This window comes from Neovison vison, chromosome 7, assembly GCF_020171115.1.
Source record: "Neovison vison isolate M4711 chromosome 7, ASM_NN_V1, whole genome shotgun sequence".
NCBI classification, from domain to species: Eukaryota; Metazoa; Chordata; class Mammalia; order Carnivora; family Mustelidae; genus Neogale; species Neogale vison.
The window spans coordinates 12,349,385-12,373,374 of record NC_058097.1 but is presented as its reverse complement, the minus strand read 5'-3'; the positions used below and the strand labels follow the sequence as shown (position 1 = coordinate 12,373,374).

The following is a 23,990-nucleotide window of genomic DNA, read 5'->3' as shown; positions in this document are numbered from 1 at the left end:
CACAAGAGGGACAGCGGGCTGCAGAGGAGGCTGAGAAATGCAGAGAAGGGACCCACGATGGTTGCCTTAACTTGTGACGATGTTTCAGTCCCCTCTCACATTTAAGGTCCTACTTAGCTTCCCCACTTTCTATTGTGCCTGCGATTCCTGTCATGTGAGAATCGGAGGTGGCCACCAGAAGTGTCACGTCATCAAGGAGAAACTAAAGCTCCATTACAATTTGCACAGGTTCTAAAGAAACTACGGCTGGGAAAATCAGGACTTATTAAGGCAGTTCATCATTTTAACCAAAATCTCTGCTAAAATTAAAGAATCTTAGTGGCCACCCACACTGCTGCCAGGCCCTCTGTCTCCCACAGACAGTTCTCTGCCACAGGCCAGAAGTGAGCACATAGATGCTAATGCTTAACCAAAGGCCTCATCGTGAATGGGCCCCCGACCCCCACCACTACTTAATCAACAATTCACTGTTAATCAAGACTGGTGCTCAGAGCCAGTGCAGAAACTTGGCTGTGAGTATAAATATGCCCCAAATATTTAGGAATATTTTGGCAAACTCTCAGGATAATAGTTCCTCAGTATAGGACAGTGAAATGACAGTCTGATTTGGTTCAGTTTCTGATACAAAAGCTGGTGCTCAGAGCCAGTGCAGAAACTTGGCTGTGAGTATAAATATGCCCCAAATATTTAGGAATATTTTGGCAAACTCTCAGAATAATAGTTCCTCAGTATAGGACAGTGAAATGACAGTCTGATTTGGTTCAGTTTCTGATACAAAAGCTGACTCTGAGGGTTTACTGGAAAATAAATCAGAGACAAGGTACAGTAACAAGTTAAAACGAAGAGGCCTTCAAAGCTGGAGGGAAGACCAAGGAGAACAGAAGCATATGTTTTATGTTTACATGAGAAGTGGTCTCCTATCTTGCTAGCATGTAACAGTTAATGACAAAAATCACTCAGAGAAGCCTGAAGCTTTGAGAATAATGTGGCAAATTCTCTGCCTGACCAAATCATGGTCTCAAAGATCAAGGAGGGAGCGAGAGCATTCACCTGGCATGGGCGCTTGGCAGGCGCTGTGGAAAGCAGATGATGCTAGGAATCCGCATGGAAGCCCTATTCTTTCCTATTCCCAGAGGTAAATAAAAGACAATATACTAAAGAGAAGGTTCTGTAAATATCACCCAGGGCCTAATGCCTCAACCAGACATCAGAAGTTATTAAACAGCTGCCCCTCAGAATGATCAAGCAGGCCCCAGGGCAGACACCTTCAACAAGGCACCGCCGGGACCAAGCTCCACTCACGCATGACTTCCATGACCCGGTGACGCAGAAAGGTGCGGCTGCTCTGGAGGGCTCCGAAACGCTTCAAGTCCAGCTCCCAGATGTTTTCTGATGGGGAACCGTGCACCATCCATTCAGCGAGGTACCTGTTTAGACGTGGGGGAAGTTGCTATACCTCCCATGGGACACTCTCCTAACTGTACGAGGAAGCAACAGCCAACAGAAACAGCCCGTCTTGTCACAGACCGGTTGAGAAATTGTGGGCAAATCCCTTAACTTTTCTGAACAAACAAATGTGATCCATCTACTGCTCTCAAAACCACTGTGAGAATTTTAACTCTAGTAAGATTCCCTAGAAAGTGCTATAAGACAAGCCACATCTGTGAAAAAAGACGAACATAGAGATGTACTCTAATTTATCCATCCAGTGGATTTTTCCTGGAAAACCCTTGGAGGTTATACAGCTATCTGACCATATCTCAGCTCCAAACACTTTGGGTAACTCCCCTTCCCTGTTTTCAGAGCCGTTCTACAAGTCACTCAAGAAAAATGGCCTCATCAATAAAAAATTCAGATCAATAAAAAAATTCAGAAATTTAATTGTGCTAAAATACACAGAACATAAAAGAACATAGAACAAAACAGAACATAAAATTGAACACCTTAATCGTCTTCCTGTGTGAGGCTCAGGGGCAGTCCGTTCTTTGACAGTGCCGGGTGGCCGCCGCCGCCACACCTCCCGACCTCTTCAACTTCCCAAACCGAAACTCCCTCCGCGCAGCCCGCAGCCCCCCGCTCCGCTGCCCCAGCCTGCCAGCCGCCCCGGCACTCCAAGGAGCTCAGAGAAGTTCCACCACACAGTGTTTGTCCTTTCTGACTGGCTGCTTTTAATTAGTATGTAATCTTTTCAAAAGACTTGTATTACTCAGCATGATCCTCTGTCTCACAGCACTTACGGTTTCCAAACTCAAATGCACTCAAAGGATCAACATTTGTAACCACTGCAGGAGCCCAAAAGTACATCTCACAGGCTCCAAGACTAATTCCAAAGAGTTCGCGACCACTATGCACAGTGACACTTCCGGAATATGCCACAGTGATGACCTCAGGGCACAACACTCCGATCACGGCTACCTCCTGACGGTTAACATGCCACACTGTCCACCCCCGTGACGCGCCACAGGAGCAACACGTGACTGTAGGAAGCGCCTGGCAAACGGGGGCAGAGCAAGGAAGACTTACCTCCCAGCCCCTCCACCGAACGAAAGGCCGGCAGAGTTCATTCCCGCCAGGACGAAGTAGCCCCTCACCGAAGGAGACTCGCCCATGATGCACCTCATATCCGGGGTGAAGGTCTCGGGGCAGTTCACCAACTTCAGGATCTCCAGGGTCTCCAGGTCGGGCATGCGACGCAGGAGGGAACTCAGCAGGGGCTCTGAACCGTGAAAACAAACCCAAACACAGTCCTCAGCTTTAGGGGATTCAAAACCTTCCAACTCCTGCTTCCCGACTCCCTCGTATCACAGAGAACCTCCTGAAGGAGGCTTTCTCTGAAGAGCCAAATGGCCCGAGTCAGAAAGCAGAAACCATGCTGGAGTTAAGGGACAAACCTACGAAGTGCTTGGCATAAAGACAGAGAAAAAAGACACTCTTTAGAAAGGCGAGGAGTTGTGGAAGGGCACACAGCACACAGAAGGACAAGTAAGATCGCCAAGGGACTGGTAGTTGGGGAAAAGCAAGGATTTCCCAAACTGGAACAGCTACAAAAGACAGGTCACCAGCCTGTTGGAAAGTCAGCCCGGCATCTGGGAATTACTCCGGGGGGACAGTGGCAACAGATGAAACCAGACAGAAGCTGGCTGGTGGGTACACAGAGGGTTCTCTATACTATTCTCTACACTTTTAAAAGTCTGAAATCTCCCATAATAAAAAGTTTATTTAAAAAAAAAGTCTATTAAGGGTGGGAGGGGAAACTCTACACTATACACCATATCTTTGGAATCTGGGCCACAGGACTGTATTAACTATCTGTATTTCTTTTTAGTAAGGAAATAAAAAAATTACAAAATCAAGGGGCATATAAATACTGAATAACTGTGATATACACCTGACACTAATACAGTATCATAGGTCAATTCTTCCTCAATAAAAACAAAAACCAGCTAAAAGGGACACCTGGGTGGCTCAGTCATTACTCGTCTGCCTTTGGCTCAGGTCATGATCTGAGGGTCCTGGGATCGAGTCCTGAATTGGGCTCCCTGCTCAGAGGGAAGCCTGCTTTTCCCTCTCCCACTCCCCCTGCTTGTGTTCCCTCTCTCGCTGTGTCTCTGTCAAATAAATAAATAAAATCTTTAAAAAAAAAAAGTCTAAAAGACTACATTAACAAAAAGATTCTGCTTTCTAAAAATTTAATTTTCCAAGCTGCCTACAAAAAGGTTTCCTCCTAGCCTAGAATTTTAGCAGTTGTTTTAGGTATAGTAATAGGCCAGAAGTCCCTTAACTAAGATCGTTGTCCCCAGAATCTGCTACCCTGTAACCACAGCCTTAGACCAGGCAAACTCCGTAGGCTACCCTCTGTGAACACCTCATGGGGCTGTTACAAAGATCGAAGAATGAACTCTTCTTGAAAATGCTTTCAGAAAGACAGCATCTTAGACAACACGGGGCATTACAGTTATCCCCTAGTTTGCACACCAAAGTGATCCCAGTCTTCCTGCAGATTCTGAATCTCCAGCTGGTTCTTGCCCTCAGTGAAGATGGGCTTCGGGTTCTTCTCAAAGCCCCCAGACAAGATGCCACCCTGCCAGTTCCGGATATAAATCCTTCCGTCAGCATCCACAATAGCTGAGGAAGAGAAACAACAAGGGAGTGGGGGATAGAAGGTTTAGAGGTAGGCCAGCTCTCTAAATGCACAGAAAAAGCAGGACCCAGACACCCATTATTAGCTTTATTAGCCAAAGAGCATCCAGGGAATGCAGACCTTTCGAGGTCACGGGGGAGGACCTGCCCCTCTCAGAGTCACAGGGGACACCGCTTCTCTGATCAGTTACCCAAAAGCTCTGACCCGGGCTCGCAACCAAACTACGGCACTGCCGCAGTGCTGCAGGAAAGCCTAGCAGAATAGGGGGACCGCAAGCCCATTGTCAGTGTCAAGACCTTCCAGATGATGTCAAGCCCTCTCCTGCGGCACTCGGGACCATGGAGCAACCGGACTGGAGCTCACCTAGAAGCCCTCTACAGTGTACGCCATTCCTGTCAAAAACTCCAGGTTACATCGCAAATATTCTCGGCCTGGACCTCTGTGTGGGGCTGCAATCAGCTTACAAAATGAACCAACCAAAAAACTGCTTCGGTGGAATGCCCATTTTGTCCATCCTTTCAGAAAAAGTCCTTAGAGAAAAGGTAGAACTGGGTCGGCTTCCCCGTAACACGCTCCAGAAGAGACGAGGCTCTTCCGAGCACTATCTGAGGAGAAAGTCTTCCTTTTCAGAGGACAGGACAGTGGCAAGGAAACAAGATTAAAAACAAAGTGTAAGTCCTCACTTGGTGTGTTGCTCTGCAGAGGGGTCTCCAAGGGGCGAGTCAGAAGGTAGAAGTGTTCGCAGGCATGTAACGGGATACTAACCGGCTCCTCGTTGGACAGACCCAGCTCGTATGCCCACTACAAACGGACAGATTGATTTGTGGGTGGGAAGAGGAAAGAAAGACAAATGAGCATGTTCAGCCGCTTGCCAGAGCTTAATTTCAAGTGGCCTGTGTGTGCGCTTGCCCCAAGGTCAGGTGTGGGAAGCTAAGGTGCAGCCTGCTTTAGTTATGTGGGCGGGGAGCAACACGGTCCTTTTTAAACCATAACAATTATTTTTAGACCAAAGAACGAGAGATTTAGCAACTCGTAAAAGGAGCTCATTGGGGGGCAAGTGATGCCCTTGTAACAAAACGCCCGATACCTACAAATCCCAGATACCGTCATATGTGATGTTCACAAGGCAAAAAGCACCCCAGGTCCTCTGAAGATTGTAGAGTGGAAGGCAAGAAACCAATCTGCCTTAAAAGTAGAAGCAGCTTAGTGTTCTGAACCGAATCCACACTCCCGACACAAAAAATAGCCCTGTGCTTTATTTGCTAGGTGGCAGGATGAAATGAAACACCAAAGGAGACCCAACGCCAAGGATTTCTGTCAATGCCCGACCATTTCGCAGACTTCCTGGCACCGATTAACCCAGGGTGGCGGGAGGAAAAGGTCACCACTGGTGCTCCTCTCTGAGGACTGGCTGGAGGCCTCTGATTTAGAATAAAAGAATTTTGGGGGCGCCTGGGTGGCTCAGTGGGTTAAAGCCTCTGCCTTCTGTTCAGGTCATGATCCCAGGGTCCTGGGATCAAGCCCCGCATCAGCTGCTCTGCTCGGCAGGGAGCCTGCTTCTCCCCCTCCCCTCTCTCTGCCTGCCTGTCTACCTACTTGTGATCTCTGTCTGTCAAATAAATAAAAATAAAAATATTAAAAAAAAAAAAAAAAAGAATTCTGGGGTGGCTGGGTGGCTCAGTGGGCTAAAGCCTCTGCCTTTGGCTCAGGTCATGATCTCAGGGTCCTGGGATCGAGCCCTCTATCAGGCTTTCTGCTCATCAGGGGGCCTGCTTCCTCTTCTCTCTCTGCCTGCCTCTCTGCCTACATGTGATCTCTCTGTCAAATAAATAAATAAAATCTAAAAAAAAAAAAGAAAAAAAAGAATAAAAGAATTCTGAGGTTTCTAGTCCAAACAAGGAACAGGTAATCCCTGAGGACTGCTGAGTTCATCACTGCATTAACCTTACATCTCCATACCTAAAATCCCAGAGGTAACAGTGAAGTGAGAAAATCAGTGACCCAGTATGGTTGCTCACCTACCTGACCAGCACAGTTGACAAAATACTGGCACTCGATCTGTCCTTTATCTGTCTCCACACCAGTAACTTGACCTTTCTTGACCATTACGTGAAGAACACTGGTCCGGTCATAGATCTGGACACCTGTTCCAAGGTAAAGAAAGTTGATGCATCCATTCTCTAATGGCCCAGAATTAAGGTCTCTGAAGCAGATTCTCAACCCCTGAGAAACACTGAAAAAGCCAGGTCAGTGATTTATTTAAAAAACAACAACAACAACAACAACAAAAACCTCCCAGGAATCACATCCTGAGACTGTATCAGTGGGCCTTTTCCAAGACTTAAAACAGCGGGCAACGTTAGCACACAACTCCATTCCAGGAATCATAAAAGGGGTAGGGGAGAAAAAGTTCAAATAAAGCACCTTAAATCCTAATGCACCCACACCGTGAATCAGTTCATCCAAAGAGAACACCGTAGACAGTGGTTAGTCTTCCCCTCGTTCATTCCAACCCCAGGACATAACCAGCTGTGGATTTAGTCCACTTGTGTCTTTTGACCTTGGAGCTTCTCATGTTCTTGGGGGTGGGGGGAGTCCCATAAGCCTGAAGTGCACTGATCAGTACTAAAAGTAGTTCCTTAGAACTTTATTAAGAAAAATATGGCCCTGAGGAAACATTTATTAACAGATAGTACATTCAAACAAACACTCGAAGAGGCAATGCTCAGAAACGGAAACTGAACTGGTGTCACTGCCAGTTGTGAGACACCTTCTTATGTAACCTCTTCCTTCCTCACCCAGGAACCCGCTTACCATTCTGGGAGGCAGCACTGGCCAGGGCAAGAGCCACGTCAGCAGAGGACACCACGGCGTCCTCGGGAACATGCATGGCCCCCACCAGGTCGTGCACGTTGAGGAGAGGGTGAAGTTCGGCGACCTTCTTGGGAGAGATGATCTCAGAAGGGATGCCTATGACACTGCCGCAGAACACAAGGGGACAATGATATGCATGGCCCTCTGGCAGAGGTCAGTCTGACAGGAGCATCAGGACAGGCTTCTAGCCTCATACGTACTTCAGCCTTGAGTTGATGCGCTTCAGGGAGATCAGCCGGTCCTGAGTTTGGGCCAGAAAGACCGAGCCTGTCCTTATGTAACCTGTAAGGAAAACCAGCCCAGACTGAGCAGCCCAGGCCTCCCGTAGGGGTCAGAGGGGCAAGCCCCCTAGACTGTAAGTTCGAAGACCAGTGAGGGGTCCTGGCACCACCACCACCCAGACATCCTCGGCTAGGGTTTTGGGAGGATCGAATTGGATTTTCATGTACATCTTCAATAATCACTCGTAAAATAAAAATGAGAGATACTGTTGCCACAGAGCTTTTTGAAAGGGAATGTACCCCAGAACCCATCTCCTTCTTCAGTCTTTTTAGCCTTTTCCCTGTGGGTTTTGGTGGGAGTGTGACCCCGATGCAGGCCACTCACAACACCGGTGCCCACGGGCTGGGCCCTCCCTCTCTCACTGCAGCACAGCCAGCGGGCCTGTGGCCGCAGTCAGCCCACCAGACAGACCCTCCTGGGTGGCATACTGGGTCTGGAGCAAGCGGGTGACTGCTGGAGGCCGGTCATCTCAGGTGCAGCAGCATCCTGGCCAGACGGGCCCTGTTTCAGCTGAGGGGCTGCCTGCACTGGGTTCCCCCTATGCTCCCTCCTCCAGCTGGCAGCCTTCCGCCAACTCGACCGGCTCCCATGGCCTTCCGACAAACTCCCTTCTGTCCAAGTTGGCCGGAGTCAATTCCTGCTCTTCGCAGTCAGCATACCCGACACAACCTTGATCGCGCTTGGGTCAGTGACAAGCTCCCTAACGTACTTCACTCTCAGTTCTGATGATGAAAAAGCTAAATCAATCAGGCAATCTTTTTAAAAGACAGCACAGGAGGATCTCTTAAATATGTTTCTCGTCTCTTTTGAAATCATCAGGTAAATATGCCCTTCCCTGACACGACAAGAACGTCTCAGTTCGGAGATTAAATTTCAGAGACTGGTTTTTAAAAACTGCAGACAGACCGGGCCAGTGCGGTGATCATGGCCAGTGAGGGGGCTGATCACACGGAGTCTCACCTGCAGACAAGGCTTTAGCAGTCACTTCCCACTCCCTAGCAAACAGTCCCCCGGGAGGACAGGGCCACTGTGCACAAAGCTGCACATCACAGCACATGCATGAGGCCAAACTGCACTCTTCCCCACAGAACCACCGGCCACACAGTCTGTCACTGCTTCACAAGCCTCCCTGTCCACTGTCTTCCCACAGAGGACTTTTAAAATTTGGTCTAGAGCTTCCTGACATAAAACGTGCTTTATCCCAGGTTTGAAGCCATAACATAGAACTTCTCAGGTTTGGTAAGAGAAGACAGATATCTGATATTAAAGAACAAGTCAGAGGGGCGCCTGGGTGGCTCAGTGGGTTAAAAAACAAGTCAGAGAAGAAATACAAATGGCCAATAGACCTAAGAGATAATATTTAAGTGGTAAAGATGCAAACTGGAATCTGATAACTTTTTCCATCTCTCATATTAGTAAAAATGAAAATAATACCCACCATGGGGCACCTGGCCGGCTCAGCTGATAGAGCACGCGACTTTTGCTCTCAGGGTCATGAGTTCAAGCCTCACGTTGGGCAGAGAGATTAGTTAACAAGAAAGTAGAATGGAAACACCATATGTAGTACTGAGGAGACGCTGAGGCAGTAAGCGCGCTCACACCTGCTGGTGACGGGTAGCTCTTTCAGGGACAGATCTGGCCATACCTATCAGAGTTGAAAATACGAACGCTTTTTGCTCAAATCATCAATCTTCTAGAACTCTGTCTTTTAGTAACAGCAAGAGAAAACAAATGCAAACTACAGGGATCTGTACTGCATCACTCCAACAACCAAAAAAGGATACTATGAACATCAGGTAATGGGAAGTGGACAAACCAACGGCGCATACTGGGGCACCCTCCTCTGCAGTTATGAAAGGCAGACTGGTTTTTTTTTTTTTAGATTTTATTCATTTATGAGAGAAAGAGTGAGAGAGCGCTCATGCAAGCATGAGTGGGAGAGAGAGGCAAAGGGCAAAGCCGGCTTCCCGCTGAGCAGGGAGCACAAGCTAGAGCTCGATCCCAGGACCCCAGAACCATGCCCTGAACTGAAGGTAGATGCTTAACAGACTGAGCCTCCCAGGTGCCTCAAAGCACTTGTTCACATGAGCTGCCTCACAGAGCTCTCCATAATATGCTTTAATGATTATTAAAAATATTTTTGCATTTAATGAAACAAAAAATGAACATGTATCAAACAATTCCCGGTACAAAAGATGGTACGAAGAGCATATGATGAACTGATAAACACCAACAAAAGGTAAAGGAAACTTTGGAGACACAAGATCTGCATGGACCACCTCATCTGAAGTAGTGACGTGTCAGATTAGTAAAGGAGCAAAGACACCCCTCACGTAAATGCACTCTCTGAGGATTAGCGTGTAATATCCGGAAATCCAGCTTGTACACAGGTCACGTGTCTTCATTTAATGGCTCAAAACCAGTCCCCCGACTGACCCCTGCACATCCTGCCGGGAAACGGAATTCTCCATTGGGGACCCCACGTCCCCTTTCCGCTGCACCACGGCTGAACCGCAATGGGGGTGACAGACTAGCATGACCCCTGGACCCTCCCCGGCCTGATTTCCTTGCTGCCCTGCAAAGCATCAGGGAGACACCAGGCCCAAAATGCGGTTCCAGGAAGTGACCCAGAACTCAAGTGAGATGAACTTCCCTTACAGACAAGAGGCCTACGGCCCGGGTTCCTCTCGCATCCAAGCAGGTAAGCGATGCAGGGCTCGGCAAAGCACGAGGAACCGAACCCGGGACCGCAAGTCGGCAGTTCCGGCTCGGGGCCCCCGAGGCAGACCCTCTCCTGACTCCAACTCTGCTCCCACCCGATTCAAGTACCCGTTGCCCCCAAATTAAATCCAACCAAAAGGACCCGCTCCCGCCTGTCCGGCACGCAGCAGCCATCCTCCGTGACAAAAGCAGAGGTGGTGAGGAGCGGGGACGCCTTTTACTATCTTCACTCAGAGTCCGCGCCGCTCCAGAGGAAGCCTGGCCAAGACTGAGGACCCTGGGGGGGGGGGGGACACACCAGGCTCATCCACTGGGCAGAGGGCCACGGCCTCTTCCCTCCCCTCCTCCAGCTCCTCTCCTGGCATCTCCCCTCTGCACGAACACAGCCACCCGCTCCCAGTTCCCAGACATTCAGTCTTGATCCAGGATTTACACGCGAGGCGACGCTTCGCCAGAGTGGGAATCCTGTGAAAGGGAAATGCCAGAAAACCTCAGCCTGTCGTCAAAACTTTGAGTACGTCAACTCTCACCTTCCCAACGACAGCCGTGTCGCGGGTCACATAAGCGCTGAACGGGCAGCAAAGGAGACCATCCGCGGTGCTTACACTGCGACCCCCGCCAGGGCCACCTCAGCGGGCAAGCGCGTCAGGCTACTACCAACCTTGCCAGGATCAGCCTGGAACCATCTGGGATCTGAATTATGCGGGTCTTCAGAAGAGCAACCCTGACGGACACGGGAGTCCTGAATTTTCAGCTCTAGACCCCACTACTCCCCCAGCACAACTCCCGCGGCCACCAAACGGTTTCATCAGCCCCGGGGCTTCCGGCCGATCCGTCACCTGACGACCCGCGGACAGACACGCCTCTACCTTGTGACCCCGCGGGGCCGTCCCGGGGCTCGGCCCTCCCCTTCTACTTGCTCCGGTCATACTTAGCTCGCGACTGCCTGGGGTCTTTCCCCTTGACGACACACGTGAGGGGTAACCTACGTTTAAGCTCTTTGGTCGGAAACAGCCTTCAGAGCAACTGGGCAGGTGCCGCGGCTCAGAGCAATGTCACCATCACGCACCGAACCGGGGGCAAGTCCTCGGCGGCTTCGTTCAGGAGCCACGTGTGGCCACTTGCTAGACCTCAGTGAGTGAAGTCACGGCAAACGGCCCAGGGAGCCGCTCCCATCCTGAGGATGACAGGCTCTGGAAAGGATCCGGGGTCAGGACGGATCCCCTCCACCGGCGGGCAGGGAAACGGGACACAGCGCAACACGCTGACAGACTCGCGCCAGGAAAAGACCCCGGCGAGCGGCAGCGCCGGCCTGGGACTCGAGTCCTGACCACCGAACCTGTGGGCCGACGCGGTGCCGGGCGCAGACGGCCCGGAGCCCCGGAGCCCCGGAGTCTGCGCCGCAGGCTGACCGGCGGGCGGCACGTTACCTGCTTACCTGTCTGGATGCCCGTTTCTTGCTCCAACTGGTGGTAGAGCTTGTTGGAATAGTCTGCCATCTTCTGCTCGATGGTCAGGTGCCTGGCGGTACTCAGGATGCCAGCACAGAACCTCGTGGAGCCAGCAGCCAGCCTGCAGGACGCATCCAAAAATGCCATCAGGTGGACTCGCTCCCCCCGCGTGACGGCAGCTAGGTCAGAGACCCTCAGTACGGCGTCGTCCGTCAGCTGGGAAGGGGGAGGCCACCTCCCTAGCCACCGACAGCAGTGGCACCGAGCAGCCCGGAATCCCCTTGAGGCGGGATACTCCACACGGGCACAGGAAAAGGAACGAGAGAAAGTTTTTCTGCCACAATATGGAACAACCCTAACGAGCAAAGCAAGGGGAGGGACACTGTTTAAGGTGCGCTACCAACCTGAACACAAAAGTGGAAAAAATAACAAATGAATGCCCAGGTACACATCCAAGCTGACTGATACAGACGCGCTCATATGCGCAGGGAGCATCTGGAACGATACACAAGGAACTTAACTTGCCTCCAGCCAGGGAAACTTCGAGCTAGAATCGGGAGCGGGGGGCGGATTTTCCCCTGTACACTCCTTTACAATTTTCACTCTGAGTCGTGTACATGTATTGCCTACTCAGAAATAAATACAACAGACGTGGTAAAGGTCATCCACTTTCTGGCAGGCAACAGCACAGAAAGGGGACATTCAGGGAAAAGTGAAACAGCCTGAGCAGAGCATGAACCTCAGTTAACCACTGCAGCACCCGCCGGATCCATGACATCCAACCGGGACCCCGCTCTGCAACGCGCCTCCTGGGCCGAGGCGCACGGGCACGCCGCACGACCTTCGTGACTGTTCTGTCCCTTTACCACTGCACTCGAGCGCGTGAGCCCCGTGAAGGAAAGGAGCAGAGACGCACAGCCTCTTCTGGCTCGGCTCACAGAGGAAGCTCCCGAGCCACAGGGCTGGTGTTGCTGTGGACTACAGTGGAGAGGACAAGACGGCGAGGTGCGCCGTGACCCCGAAATGATGCGCGCCCTCTCAGGAGACCTGCCGTGCTGGAACCGGACAGCTCACTCTGAGCCGAAGAACACGGGCATAATCATCGCGCAACCGCGTCCAGGAGCCTTTCTGTGGCTCTTCTCCTGCTACTTAGTGCCAGTCAGCCTGGCTACTGCTGGGCCCGTGTTACTCGGAGGGGAGGGGAGGGGACGAGGGGAGCCCAAGCAGTGGGTGCAACGCGGCCCCACGCCGTGTGTGTCTGCTCCTTACCTGCCCTGCTCCAAAAGGACAATATCCTTCCACCCCATCTTGGATAGGTGATAGGCCACGGATGTGCCCATGATCCCGCCACCGCAGATGACCACCTGCGCCTGGGCGGGCAGGGCGACAGAATGCGCCTCGGCGGCCGACGCGCCGCTCCTCCCCGACGACCGGTTCTGCCATCCTTGGCCGGGCCTTTGTCTTCGGACCGCCGACAGCAAACGAAAAAACATCCCGTCTGTCGGCAGCTCGGAGGTGTGCTCTCACTCGGCTACGGCGGAGATCCCCGACATTCACACTAGACGGAAAAAGCAACCAGATTTCATTCCACCATACTCCGTGCTCAGGATTACTGAGAAAGGGAAAGGAGGCGACAGAGACCAGCTAGCCACGCTTTCTGCCAGTGTCTGAGGCCCTGCACAGTTCCAGATGCTTCGCCAGCTATAGAGACAGCAGGGATGACGACACCTTTATGCAACTTTCATTAGAGACACAGAGCGCAAGGGGGCGTCGGAGTGTCTGTGAGGGTGCCCACGGCAGGGGCGGCCCGTACCCAGATCAAACAAGGAGCAAAGCCAACGTGCTGGAATAACTGAAGTCATATGCCAAATAGGACGGACGGGAACAAGGGAACATTGGAAAAGAGACCTGATGGTGACCAGGAATCGGTGGGCTGCATCTTCAGGACAGAGGCACAAGCATGTGCAAAGGCCCCGGTGGGGTGCGGGGCAGACTTTGAGAAGTCCCAGCACAGAAAGGAGGCCAATGTGCCCACAGTGTGATCAGCGGAGGGGACCCACGACAAGGCTGGAGAGGCAGTCAGAAAGCGAGGACACACTGCCCTTGGATGCCATTGTGACGAGCTGGGATTCCACTCCAAGTGCAAAGGAAAATACAGAAGCAGGGAATGAAATAATTGGATATGCTTTTCCAAGATCAGTCTAGCTCCACGGTGGGGAGAGGACTGGAGAACGAGAGGAAAAGCAGGGCTGGGAAGTGACCGCCGTAGTTCTAGAGGGAGGGCACGGAGACTCGGTGCAGGATGGTGGCAGTGGAGTCAGAGCCACAACTGGCTGTGAAGGGGCACAGGTGGGCCAACAGCCCACCCTAGGGGTTACACACAAGACGTCTGGCGGGCATCCACAGGGAAAGGACCAGCAGTGGCCAGACATCCAGGCCTGAAGCCAAGGAACAGCGCGGGTATCTGGAGACCCAGCATGCTGGGGAACAAGAAGGACCCTGAGGCTCCCCAGCAGGCAGAGCTTGGGAAGAGGAAGAAGTACCGGGCAGAGGACAGAGCACTGGGGAGACGGACAGCATCCAGACAAACAGACGTGGTTCAAGAGACAGAGAAGGAGCCGTGGCGAGGCAGAAAGAGGCCTGGGCTGTGGTGTCACAGAAGCCAAGAGAGGAAAGGGGCTTTAAGAAGCAGTTCCCTACGGACGGTGCCTGAGGGAACCCTGCACCACGATGGACAAGGGTCTGCTGGGACAGCAGAGGTCCTTGGTGTCCCCAAAAGAACATTCCCAGGGTCCTGGGATCGGGCCCCATATCGGGCTCTCTGCTTGGCGGGGAGCCTGCTTCCTCCCCCCTCTCTCTCTGCCTGCCTCTCTGCCTACTTGTGATCTCTGTCTGTCGAATAAATAAATAAAATCTTTAAAAAAAAAAAAACATTCCCAGGGGAGTGCTCGGGATGAACCCGGGGCCACAGCAAGCTCCCGAGCGAGGAGATGAGGGAGTGAGGACTGTTCCTTCACTTTCTGTTCTGAAGGGAGCAGAGCACCAGCCAGCAGCAAGAACGGGAGCAGAGCAAGGCTCTTGGTCTCTAAAGGCACGGGCCCTGAGCCTGTTTCACTGCTGGCGGGAAGGGCCGGGAAAAGGGAAAGAGGTGGGTCTGGAAGGAGAGCTGGTGACAAAGAATGAGGTCCTGGAAGAGGAGAGAGAGGACGCAAAGCCGCGGAGAGGGACGGCGTGCTCCGTGTCTGCACAGGCCGCGGGCTGGAGGGAGACTCGGGGACCGGCAGGCCTCCTCTCAGATGCAGGGGCAGGGGAGTCCAGCTTGGCTTATCCCGCACCCTCGGGTGTCACAGGCTGGGACCAGCATCATCAGACAGAGAAGCAGAAGGGTATGGGATCGGGTCACCAGGGAGAACTACTCTCCCAGCAAAGCAGAGGCCTGTTCAAGGTTCAAGAAACTGCAGACACACCTGCCGGGAGACGGCAGGGTCACCAGCGTGGGGGGTAGGGGGACTTCCGAGGAGATCCCCGGCAGAAAGCACGCCCAGCAGCATGCGGGGCCCCAAAATCCCAACTCGTCCAAGGCCAAGGTGTGGCGCCCATCCACCACAAACATCTCAGAACAGAGACTGAGCAAGGCCTACACCGCATCCCAAGTCAAATCCTACCCAACCAGGGCCGATCACTCGGCCGCCTCGCAGTAGTCACCAGGCCTCCTGGCACCCTTGGTCCCTGCCCAAGGGTCTCAAGAGAGAAGCTTCTTCCTGCAACCTCGTGGCCACAGCACCAACTTCTGTGCTTCCCTCCCTCCCCACCGCCCTGCATCCGCCCCTCCAGACCTCTCCACTGTGCCCTCCAGAGGATCCTTTCCAAAGTTAAGCCCTGGCCCTTTGCCCAGTACCTCTCCCCTGGGTCTCCACAGAGCCGCAGCTCCTCTGAGGGAGGGGCCACCCCTTCCTGGCCAGCCGCGTTCTACTGAGCTCGCCTCCAGGGGGCGGCGGGGAGCATCCTCCTCCCCCTCCCCCTCCCTTCGGAAGGATTACAGCTTGGTCACACTGGAACAGACCCAGTTCCTCCATGGCTCAGGCCAGTGGCTACCCCCTGCCTAACCCGGGGGCCACCACGGGTTCAGCCACAGGCAGACGTCTGTGTATGTTCTGCCTCTGAACCCGCAGCACTGATCCTCTCCAGACCTCGGAACCCCCCCCCCCACCTTCCTTCCTTCAAAGCAGAGAACCCCGCTCATCTCCTCCCCTGAAACTCCACCGACAATCCCACTGGCATCTGCAACCATCTCTCCTTCCCTCAGAGGGTCCAAAGTTCAAGGCTGCAAGAGCCCCAGAACCCTCCCCCTCCTCCCCAGGAACCCAGGTCCACGAACCCAACTCCTCCTCCATGTGCCTTCGGTGCCCTCCTGACCCTCAGTGTTTTCACATGTTCAAGTCCTCCCAATCCACTGAAGAAACAGAACAAAGCCTCCATAAATGTCTTTGAGTAGCGATTTTTCACTTTAAACATTCTAAATGATAAAAAATATGGTCTTGGCGGAAAACACAAACATAGAAGGCAATTATGATTTCCCATCAGGGTGCCTGGGTGGCTCAGTTGGTTGAATGTCGGACTTGGCTTCAGCCCAGGTCATGGTCTCAGTGTCAGGGGATCGAGCCCCATACAGGGATTCTCTCTCCCTCTGCCTCTTTCCCCACTTATGGGCACATGTGCACCTGCATGTGGTCTCTCTCTCAAATAAATGAATAAAATTTAAAACAATGATTTCCCACCATATGAAATAAGCAGTCCCATGTGCTGCTCTGCTCTTCACCCAACTGCCGCTGCCTGACTGTGTCCTTCTTCCCTTACCCCTTAGTGATTGCACGGTCTGCCGGTGGTCAAGCCAGAGGTTCCTCTTTTTTTTGAAGATTTTATTTATCTATTTATCAGAGACAGAGAGCGTACACAGGCAGGGGGAGTGGCAAGCAGAGCAGGGAGAGGAAGAAGTAGGCTGCCCGCCTTGCAAAGGTCCCAATGCGGGACTGGGTCCCAGGACCCTGGAATCATGACCTGACCTGAGTCAAAGGCAGCCACTTAACTGACTGAGCCACCCAGGCGTCCTGAGCCAGAAGTGACTCCTAATGCGAACTCACAACCTGTCTTTTCACTTGACGAACACCTTCAGGAAAGGGCTTCCTGTATGATCTGTCCCTTTTCCCCCCCTTTCCTGTCTGTCCCGAACCCAAAGCCATTGGGCTTCTGTGCCCCCGAGCTAGGAATGCTGCTCTCACCAAGAAGGCTCACGTTGCCAACTTCTGGGAACACTGGCCCCCTCCTCATAAGGTCCTCTCCAAGCATCGTATCTCGCCCATCGCTCCCTCTACTCACACCCTCTTTCCTGGTTTAATCCTGACTCCTACTACCCTGGCCACGTCTTTGCTGGCTGCTCTCCCCTGTCCATCTTTCCGAGTCCATGTCCCTCATGGCGCTCTGGGACCAGTTACTCCCCTCGGTCCCCTACTCTCCGGGGGATTTCACTGCCTACCGTGATCGAGGGCCCAACCCACAGCGGCCCCAACATTTGCGTCTGCACCTCCAAGGGAACAACAGCAAGTCCACTTGGGCTCCCAGAGGTCTAAAATGGGCACATCCAACAGGGAAAGCCATCCTCCACAATCTCCAAATCTTCTCCATTTCTGTGTCCCCAGTGTGACTCCATATGCGAGAACCCTGGGTGTTACCCTGGGCTCCTCCTCTCTTGGCTCCTCTATGCAGCCAACCTGCAAGGACCAAGGATTCCACAGGCTTCATTTCCCTTAGGTGGACCAACTTCTCCTACCCCCCACTGCTGCAGCTACCTGAGTACAGGTGGCCACCCATGCTCAGATTACTGCAGAAGCTTCCTGAAAAGGTTTCCACACCCCGTTCTCCCCACACTCCACAATCCTGACACAGGACTCTAAGCCAGTCTTCTCAAATGAAAATCTTGTTTCACGCCCCTGCTTAAAACTCTTCAGTGACTTTCTGATGCCCTCAGGAAAAGGTAATCTCCTTCGCAGGAAGTGCAAGACCCTTCACTCTCTGGCTCATTTCTTATCTCTGCTCTTTCTGGAGCCAGGCTGAACCTTTCTGTAACTAATTCCTCAAACAGGACAGGATTCTGAAACCCCCGGGATCCGGGCACTCTGTTCCTCTAACCAAACAGTATAGCTCCTGCCACTCTCCCCCCACTCCCCAAACAAAGGTAACCGCCAAGGCTCTCAGCCTATCTATCTTATCAGACCCCTCCCCCAGCACTGGGTCAGGTGGCCCTTGTATGTTCTCCCATCGCACCCTGGGCTTCTCCAGCACAGAGCTTCCCGGACCATGTTGGTCAATCAGGGAAACAGCACAACAGCCCAGCTGAGAATGTAGGCTTTACAGAGAGACAGACAGCTGGGGGTTTGAAAGCCTCCGCCCACCTCTCATTAGCTCTATGACTTGCAGCAAGTTATTCCATCCCCATGCTTTGGGCTCCTCATCCACGAGGTAAGCTAGGACAACCTGCCTCACACAGCTGCTACAAACACCCAATCAGACTAGAAGGAAAAACATGGCCACTGGACCTAAGAAGCACTTGGTAAAGATACTTTTTAGTATCATATAACCATGGAGATCTCTGGGAGCTGGGACCAATGATATAACTTGATCATGCTTTTCCCAGCATTCAGGATAGGCACTTAGGAAATATAAGTTGCTAAATGGATAAGAAGAGAGAACACATGGGGGTGGGGAGGGAGGAGTTCAATGAGGGCTCAGAGATCTCAAGGCTAGGCTCTCAGACTTCAGGGGATATCTAAATCACGTGAAAGAATTTTTAAAAAGAAAATGGGAATATTTTCAAAGGCAGTTACAATCTACCAGATGCTGCGTTAGGTGTACAACTGACTTAAAACTGACTTAAAACTCACAAACCTATAAGGCACTAAAACTTTTCTACTGCTTGGGGAACCTGAGGCACAGGGAAGGAACTTGACCAAGCTTCTCTAATGCCAGTAGTGGCAGAGCCAGGAGTAAGACCCTGTCGGGAAGGCACCACAGAGTCTACCCTAGAATCTTTACTCCCTGCTACCCATCAAACAACCTCAGACGAGTACAGAACCGGTAGCTGTGAGGCCAGAACCACAAGACACATCCCTTGGCGGGATAAAAGGAATTGCAAATGCCACAGAAGACACATATTAACAGATGAGGTTTAAGATGAAATAAACAATGTTAGAAACCTAGACTGTTCCAGGAAAAAAAAAAAAAAAAAAAAAAAAAAAAACAGCCTAGGGTGATAAGAACCAAGTAGAGGATTTGTGACCTTGTGTGCATCATGACCTTGAAAGAATCAGTGAGTGGTGGAGGCAAACAAGAACCAAAAAAGATTTAAAGTGGATCCAAACAAAGGAAGGCAGGTGCCAGAGTATCCAAGTAGGTTGGGCAGCAAAACCAAGGCCAAGCCTGACGGCAGAGAGGGGAAAGCTACTAGACAAGAAACCGAAGGTGTCAAAAACAAAGAAAGAAAAGCGATAACTGGATTTAAAATGTGTGTGTGTGCAAAAATATATATCTTAAGCTTTATTTAAGTACTCTCCACACCCCATTCGGGACTCACATGCTCTTCCGACTAAACAAGTCACCGCCCAAAACAAATTATATTTTTAAAAAACTAAGACGACCCTACAATGCCTTCTGCTAAGAAGAAAAATTATCTGCCGAGCAAACTCAATATCGGGACTAGGTATGCCCACATCTGCTTACACCAACACGACCAAGAGGGCAGCTCCAAGTCCCTCTGAGTCGTTCCTCTGTACGGTCACAGCGTGTGTACAAACGGGCCGCTGGGGACAACGAAGACTGGTGAGGGGAGAGCGGTTAAGATGTCCCACACCTGCCTCAGCACTAGAGCCCCCCAGGACTTTTCTCTCCCAGGCTCCGCCCCTGGAGAGTCGGACCCTGCCGGTCCTGGGTGTGTAATTCTCAAGTGCCACCAGGTGATCAGACCAGTTTAAGACATCAATACGAACCGCCAGCGCCGGCCCAGCCAGGTGTGCCCTGGGGCGCGGCTCCCCACCTCCTTCCCTCCGCAGCCCCGTACGTCACGCTCACACACACCGGCAAAGGACACCCGAAGACGCCCGCATCCCATCTCAGTGTCCTTCACATCGGTGCCGAGTGCTCACGCATCACGAAGACGGCCCACTGCCCCGGGCCTACACTGTCCCCGCTAACTTGGCTGCCGCACTCTGCAGCAGTCCTGCAAGTTAGTGAGGCACAGGCGGACCGCAGCGCGTCTCCAGGCGGGAAAGCAACTGCGCCCGCAGCGGACGATGACCGGCGAGCCCGGCCTCCTCCGCGCTAGGGGCTTGCAAGCCCGAGGCCGGGAGCGCGAAGCGCGGTCACCGCCGGCGCTCTGGACGTCGGGCTGAGGCGGCGGACGCCCCCTGAGGGGCGGCTGCGCAGGCCCCGGGGCAGCCGGGCACTAGTGTCCGAGACCCGGACCACCTCGGCCGGACGGAGCACAGCCGCGGACAGGCTGGGAGAGATGAGGCGAATCCCTCTCGGCCCCGGCCGCCAAAGGTCTGAGGCCACCCGGCGCAAGCGACACGAAACGCGGGGCGGCCGGGACCAGCCCCGAGGGAGACCAGAGCGGAAAGGGGGGCGCTGAGACGCGCTGAGAGGAGGCCAGAGCGGTCCCACAGCGGTTCCTTACCTCACGGGCCTCCGAGCGCTCCGCGGTCAGCACCACCCCGGCGGCAGCGGGGCAGCAGCCACAACAGTTGTGAGGGGTCCCGGCACCAGAACGCGGGGAACGGGGAAGGGAAAGAGGCGGGGCAGAGGGAGTAAAAAGTTCCGGGGAACGCCGGGGACCGCGACCTTCCGCGCTTTACGGCCCCCACAAGGGTACGCCGGCGCGAGATCCCTCCTGCGCACGCGCGCGCCGTGACGTCCCCGTGGCGGCCCCTCCCCTGCCACGTGGGGCTTGTTTGGGTCTCGCGAGGCCCCGCCCCGGGACTCTGGGCGTCAGCCGCGATGGTCCTGATGTTCTTGAACATGGGCTGCCCAGCGGGTTGACCTCTGCAGGTGGACCCGGGAGGTCCGCGGTGGGGCGCTCGCCCTGCGGTGCTCTAGGGAGCGCGGAGCTTCGTTTTGCCCTCCAGGCGCTTTCCCACTTCTGTCCCCGGGTGGGTCGAGGCTCAAAGCCGCTCTGGACCCGCAGGCTCTCGGCTCTTCCCGGGCGAGGCGGGATTTATAGAGGCCCTGAGCTCTGGCACCCTGCACCTTCCTGGCCTGTCTGGGACGAGGGAAATGGACTCTCTCAGTCCATCTTCTGACAAGGACCCCGTCCAGCCCCTCCTCACTGTCAGCGGCCCCGTTTTCTTTCCCTGGTGAAACTCATCGCCAGGTGCAGTCTGTGGTGGTCGACTGCCTTTCCCGCCAGGTGCAAGCCTGCGGTCTCCCTACAGACGCTCAGTCTGAGGCACGGCTATGTCCTCAGCACTCTCAGCCCTTCCTGGCACCTCGTCCAGTCACTAGTTCTCTGAATGGAGAGTGTTCTGGGGGTACAGCGGCCCCTGCGGGTTGCGCCACACTATTTCCTGTTGGTTAAATTCGGGCTCCCCCTCACCCCCACTGAGCCCATCTTGATTCCTTTTGGTTTCTTTGGGCCAGACACCCTGCTGGGCAAAGGGATTCAGCAGTGCACAAGAAAGAGAGGGCTTCTTCCGTAAGGGAGGGGTAAGAAAGGTCCCGGGATCCCTGTGGTACCACACCAGCCCAATGAGCTGCATACTTTCTAGCCCAGACTCACGGGTTAACTCACTCGATACAGTGCAGATGAGTTCTGGCTGCCTGAGGACAGAAGGTCCGCCCTGGCTAGTCTGACCCATGACAGTTTAAGACGTCCCGGCTCTTGTGCTAGAGAAATACTTTTGAATATTTTGGCTAAGGACCCAGAGCCTGGTGTCACCTGACCGCCCCAAAAGAAGCAGAGAGAGACTAACTCATCTGAGGTGTATTCCTGGGCAAGTCTTTCCCGATCTCCAGACGTGGTAATGTGGGGAGAAAACCTTTGCAAGCTTTCCTGATGAGCAACTTGACCTATGCCGTTTGCAGGCTTATGAATTTGGGAGAAACCTCGCTGTGTGTGGGAACCGGTGGGTGAAGTAAAGTGATCGTTAAGGTGTTCATTCCATTCTGTAGACAAGCAGTGCTTGGCGAACAAGCCATACGGATTTCTCCTGCTTCCTTCAGCCATCGCTGTTCATCTCTGCAAAGTCCCAAGCCTCCTCCTATTGTCCTTTCTTGTTGATTCTTGTACTCCATAGCCTCTCATACCCACCAACTGCGCTATTCCTCAAGAGGACTGAGCATTGTTTTCTGTTCTGGCTCCTCGTGCATGAAAGGTCGGAGTGATTTCTTGCACGATACTTCACAGAGCAGAGTTGCCCATGTACAATCACACACATCCTAGGGGGACTTTATTCTCATGATATTTGGATTTGCCTTTGTAAAACTTCTGCCTTCTCTCAAGGACAGAAATTAAAAGGGGTGGGGAGGGTATTTCTCGCATCTCTCTCAAAGTATCTGTGCCCGATCTTTTGATCCTTTGCACACCAAGAATGGCAGCTGGGAGCGTCTCTCTTCTCCAAGCCAGGTTCTCGGGCCTTACTCTAGAATGTCCCAAGGTGGGTGTAGACAGGAAAGAGAACAACAAAGCACCTTCAGTCATTCCAAGTGTTCCCATCCTCCCCCAAGAGCCTCCCGTCCCCACATCAAATGCCTTTCCGCAGCTTGTTTCCGTCAACGGGTTTCGTCAAGGGGTTTCTAGCAGCCCAGTTCACACTTCGCTCTCGGGTCTACCCTTAGGATCTGGGAAATGCCATTGTAATGACTGCACAGGGCTGTAACTCCTTATTTGCATTTGTGAGCATGCTGTTTGCTCAGTCCCTTTCCGTCCCAGAGCAGCGACAGCAAGAGGTCCTGAGGACATCTGAGGCACTTTAGGGCACAGTATCTTTCTCAGGAGCCCTGGTGACTTTTTGGCACCCAGAACAACCAGCATTTCTGATTCCACGAAGGCGGTAGGAACATCGTTACCTGTACTTCTATCAAGCCAGATTTTAGTTAAGATGTTCTTTTCATGCTGCTAGGTTTGTAAATGAATAAACAAACACGTTCCTTACTCTGGCTGTGTTTATTTGTGAAACATTCTTCATCTCTAGTTATTGGTGTATGTATTTGCCATCACAAAGGCTGAACAGGGTACATAAGACCATCTGCATCTGTGTCACCAGAGTGCGAAACAGACTTGGGACTCCGAGGTCCGGCAGACACAGGATTACATCACCCTCCACATGGTGGTGGCATGGCTGGAAACTGAAAGCCTCCCTCTCTCCTTCTGAAGGTCACAAAGACTCACACCTAAGTCTCTAACACACGGAACTGTGAACTAGTCAGTGAGTGCTAAGCATGGGCTAGACGCCAGCGGTGGTGCCTGAGAGTCATCTGGGGCACCTAAAGCAATCCCCTCCAAGTGAATCGGAACCAACAGGGCTGGAAATCCGCTCAGGACTTTTGAGACCCTTCCAGGAGCTGCTCTTGTGCCTAGAAACCACTGGATGCCAACTGTTTAAGAGACTGCAAGGCACGTGGGTTAGGGAGAACTTTCGCTGGTCCCTGAGCAGGACAAGGGGTTTCTTATACATCATCCCATGTAACCTTTATAACAATCTCGGGAGGGGAGGTTTGAGTGGATGCTGGAGGCTCAGAAGGAACATGACGTTGCCCAGATCACACAGCTCGGGGGAAGGGCTGGAGCTGAACCAGAAAGGTCCGTGCACTGTAGCACAGGGCAGGTAGCCGGGAGGCTGTGTGAGGCCCACTGACCCGCAGCCTAAATCGGCTGCCCAGCCAAACCGCAGTCACCTGCAGGCCCACAAGCTCGAGAGGAAACACTTGTGGAAGGCACCGGCTGTTGGTGCCTTCTCTCTTGTCTCGTCTGACACCTTGTGCAGCTCAGGGGGGGGGGGGGGTGTCTCTGACGGCGTGGCCATGTAGGAGTGATGCTAGCAGGGCCTCATCCCCTTGAGGAATTCTCCACTCACTGCCAGCATGGAGTCACTGGTATCTATTCTGCTCATCCAAGCCATGTTCCAGCAACTCCATGCGGGAATCCCGCAGGCTGATATGCCAGCAACAACCTCCTCATCCTGTCTTCTAAATCTCCTTTTAGTTCAGGTCCATGAATGGTCGACCGAGCCCCACACCGGGTAGGCACCTGTCCCCCTCCCCCGACTTCTCCCTGGACCTCTACCTCATTGCCCAGCTCCACGGAGACTGGGTCCCCAGATCTCGTCTCTTCTGGCCTCCCGTTCCCCACCCCCGCCGCTGGAGTTCTGAGCATTGGCAAGCGTGCTGCAATGATCATCCCTAAAATGATGTCCCTGCTTCTGGTGTCCCCCCGTCCTCACTCTGCAGGGCTGTCCTTCCCAAGCACGTGAGATCAT

General features: G+C 53.0%; 1 protein-coding gene across 2 annotated transcripts in view; it reads right to left on the bottom strand.

Annotated features, from left to right (window-relative positions):
• The window catches only part of LOC122911248 (pyruvate dehydrogenase phosphatase regulatory subunit, mitochondrial), a 38,048-nt gene extending 17,677 nt beyond the window's left edge, over positions 1-20,371 (bottom strand). The window contains exons 1-10 of one of the 2 annotated variants that reach the window (XM_044255741.1): positions 20,195-20,371; positions 12,739-13,027; positions 11,457-11,590; positions 7,216-7,297; positions 6,956-7,119; positions 6,164-6,285; positions 4,825-4,942; positions 3,976-4,125; positions 2,524-2,716; positions 1,303-1,427 (exon numbers count right to left, since the gene is read on the bottom strand). In XM_044255741.1, coding sequence (XP_044111676.1) covers positions 1,303-1,427; positions 2,524-2,716; positions 3,976-4,125; positions 4,825-4,942; positions 6,164-6,285; positions 6,956-7,119; positions 7,216-7,297; positions 11,457-11,590; positions 12,739-12,962 — 1,312 coding nt within the window. In that variant the 5' untranslated portion in view covers positions 12,963-13,027; positions 20,195-20,371. The remainder of the gene's footprint in view (positions 1-1,302; positions 1,428-2,523; positions 2,717-3,975; positions 4,126-4,824; positions 4,943-6,163; positions 6,286-6,955; positions 7,120-7,215; positions 7,298-11,456; positions 11,591-12,738; positions 13,028-20,194) is intronic. The other variant, XM_044255742.1, reaches the window with a different exon arrangement.
• Positions 20,372-23,990: the final 3,619 nt, after the last annotated feature.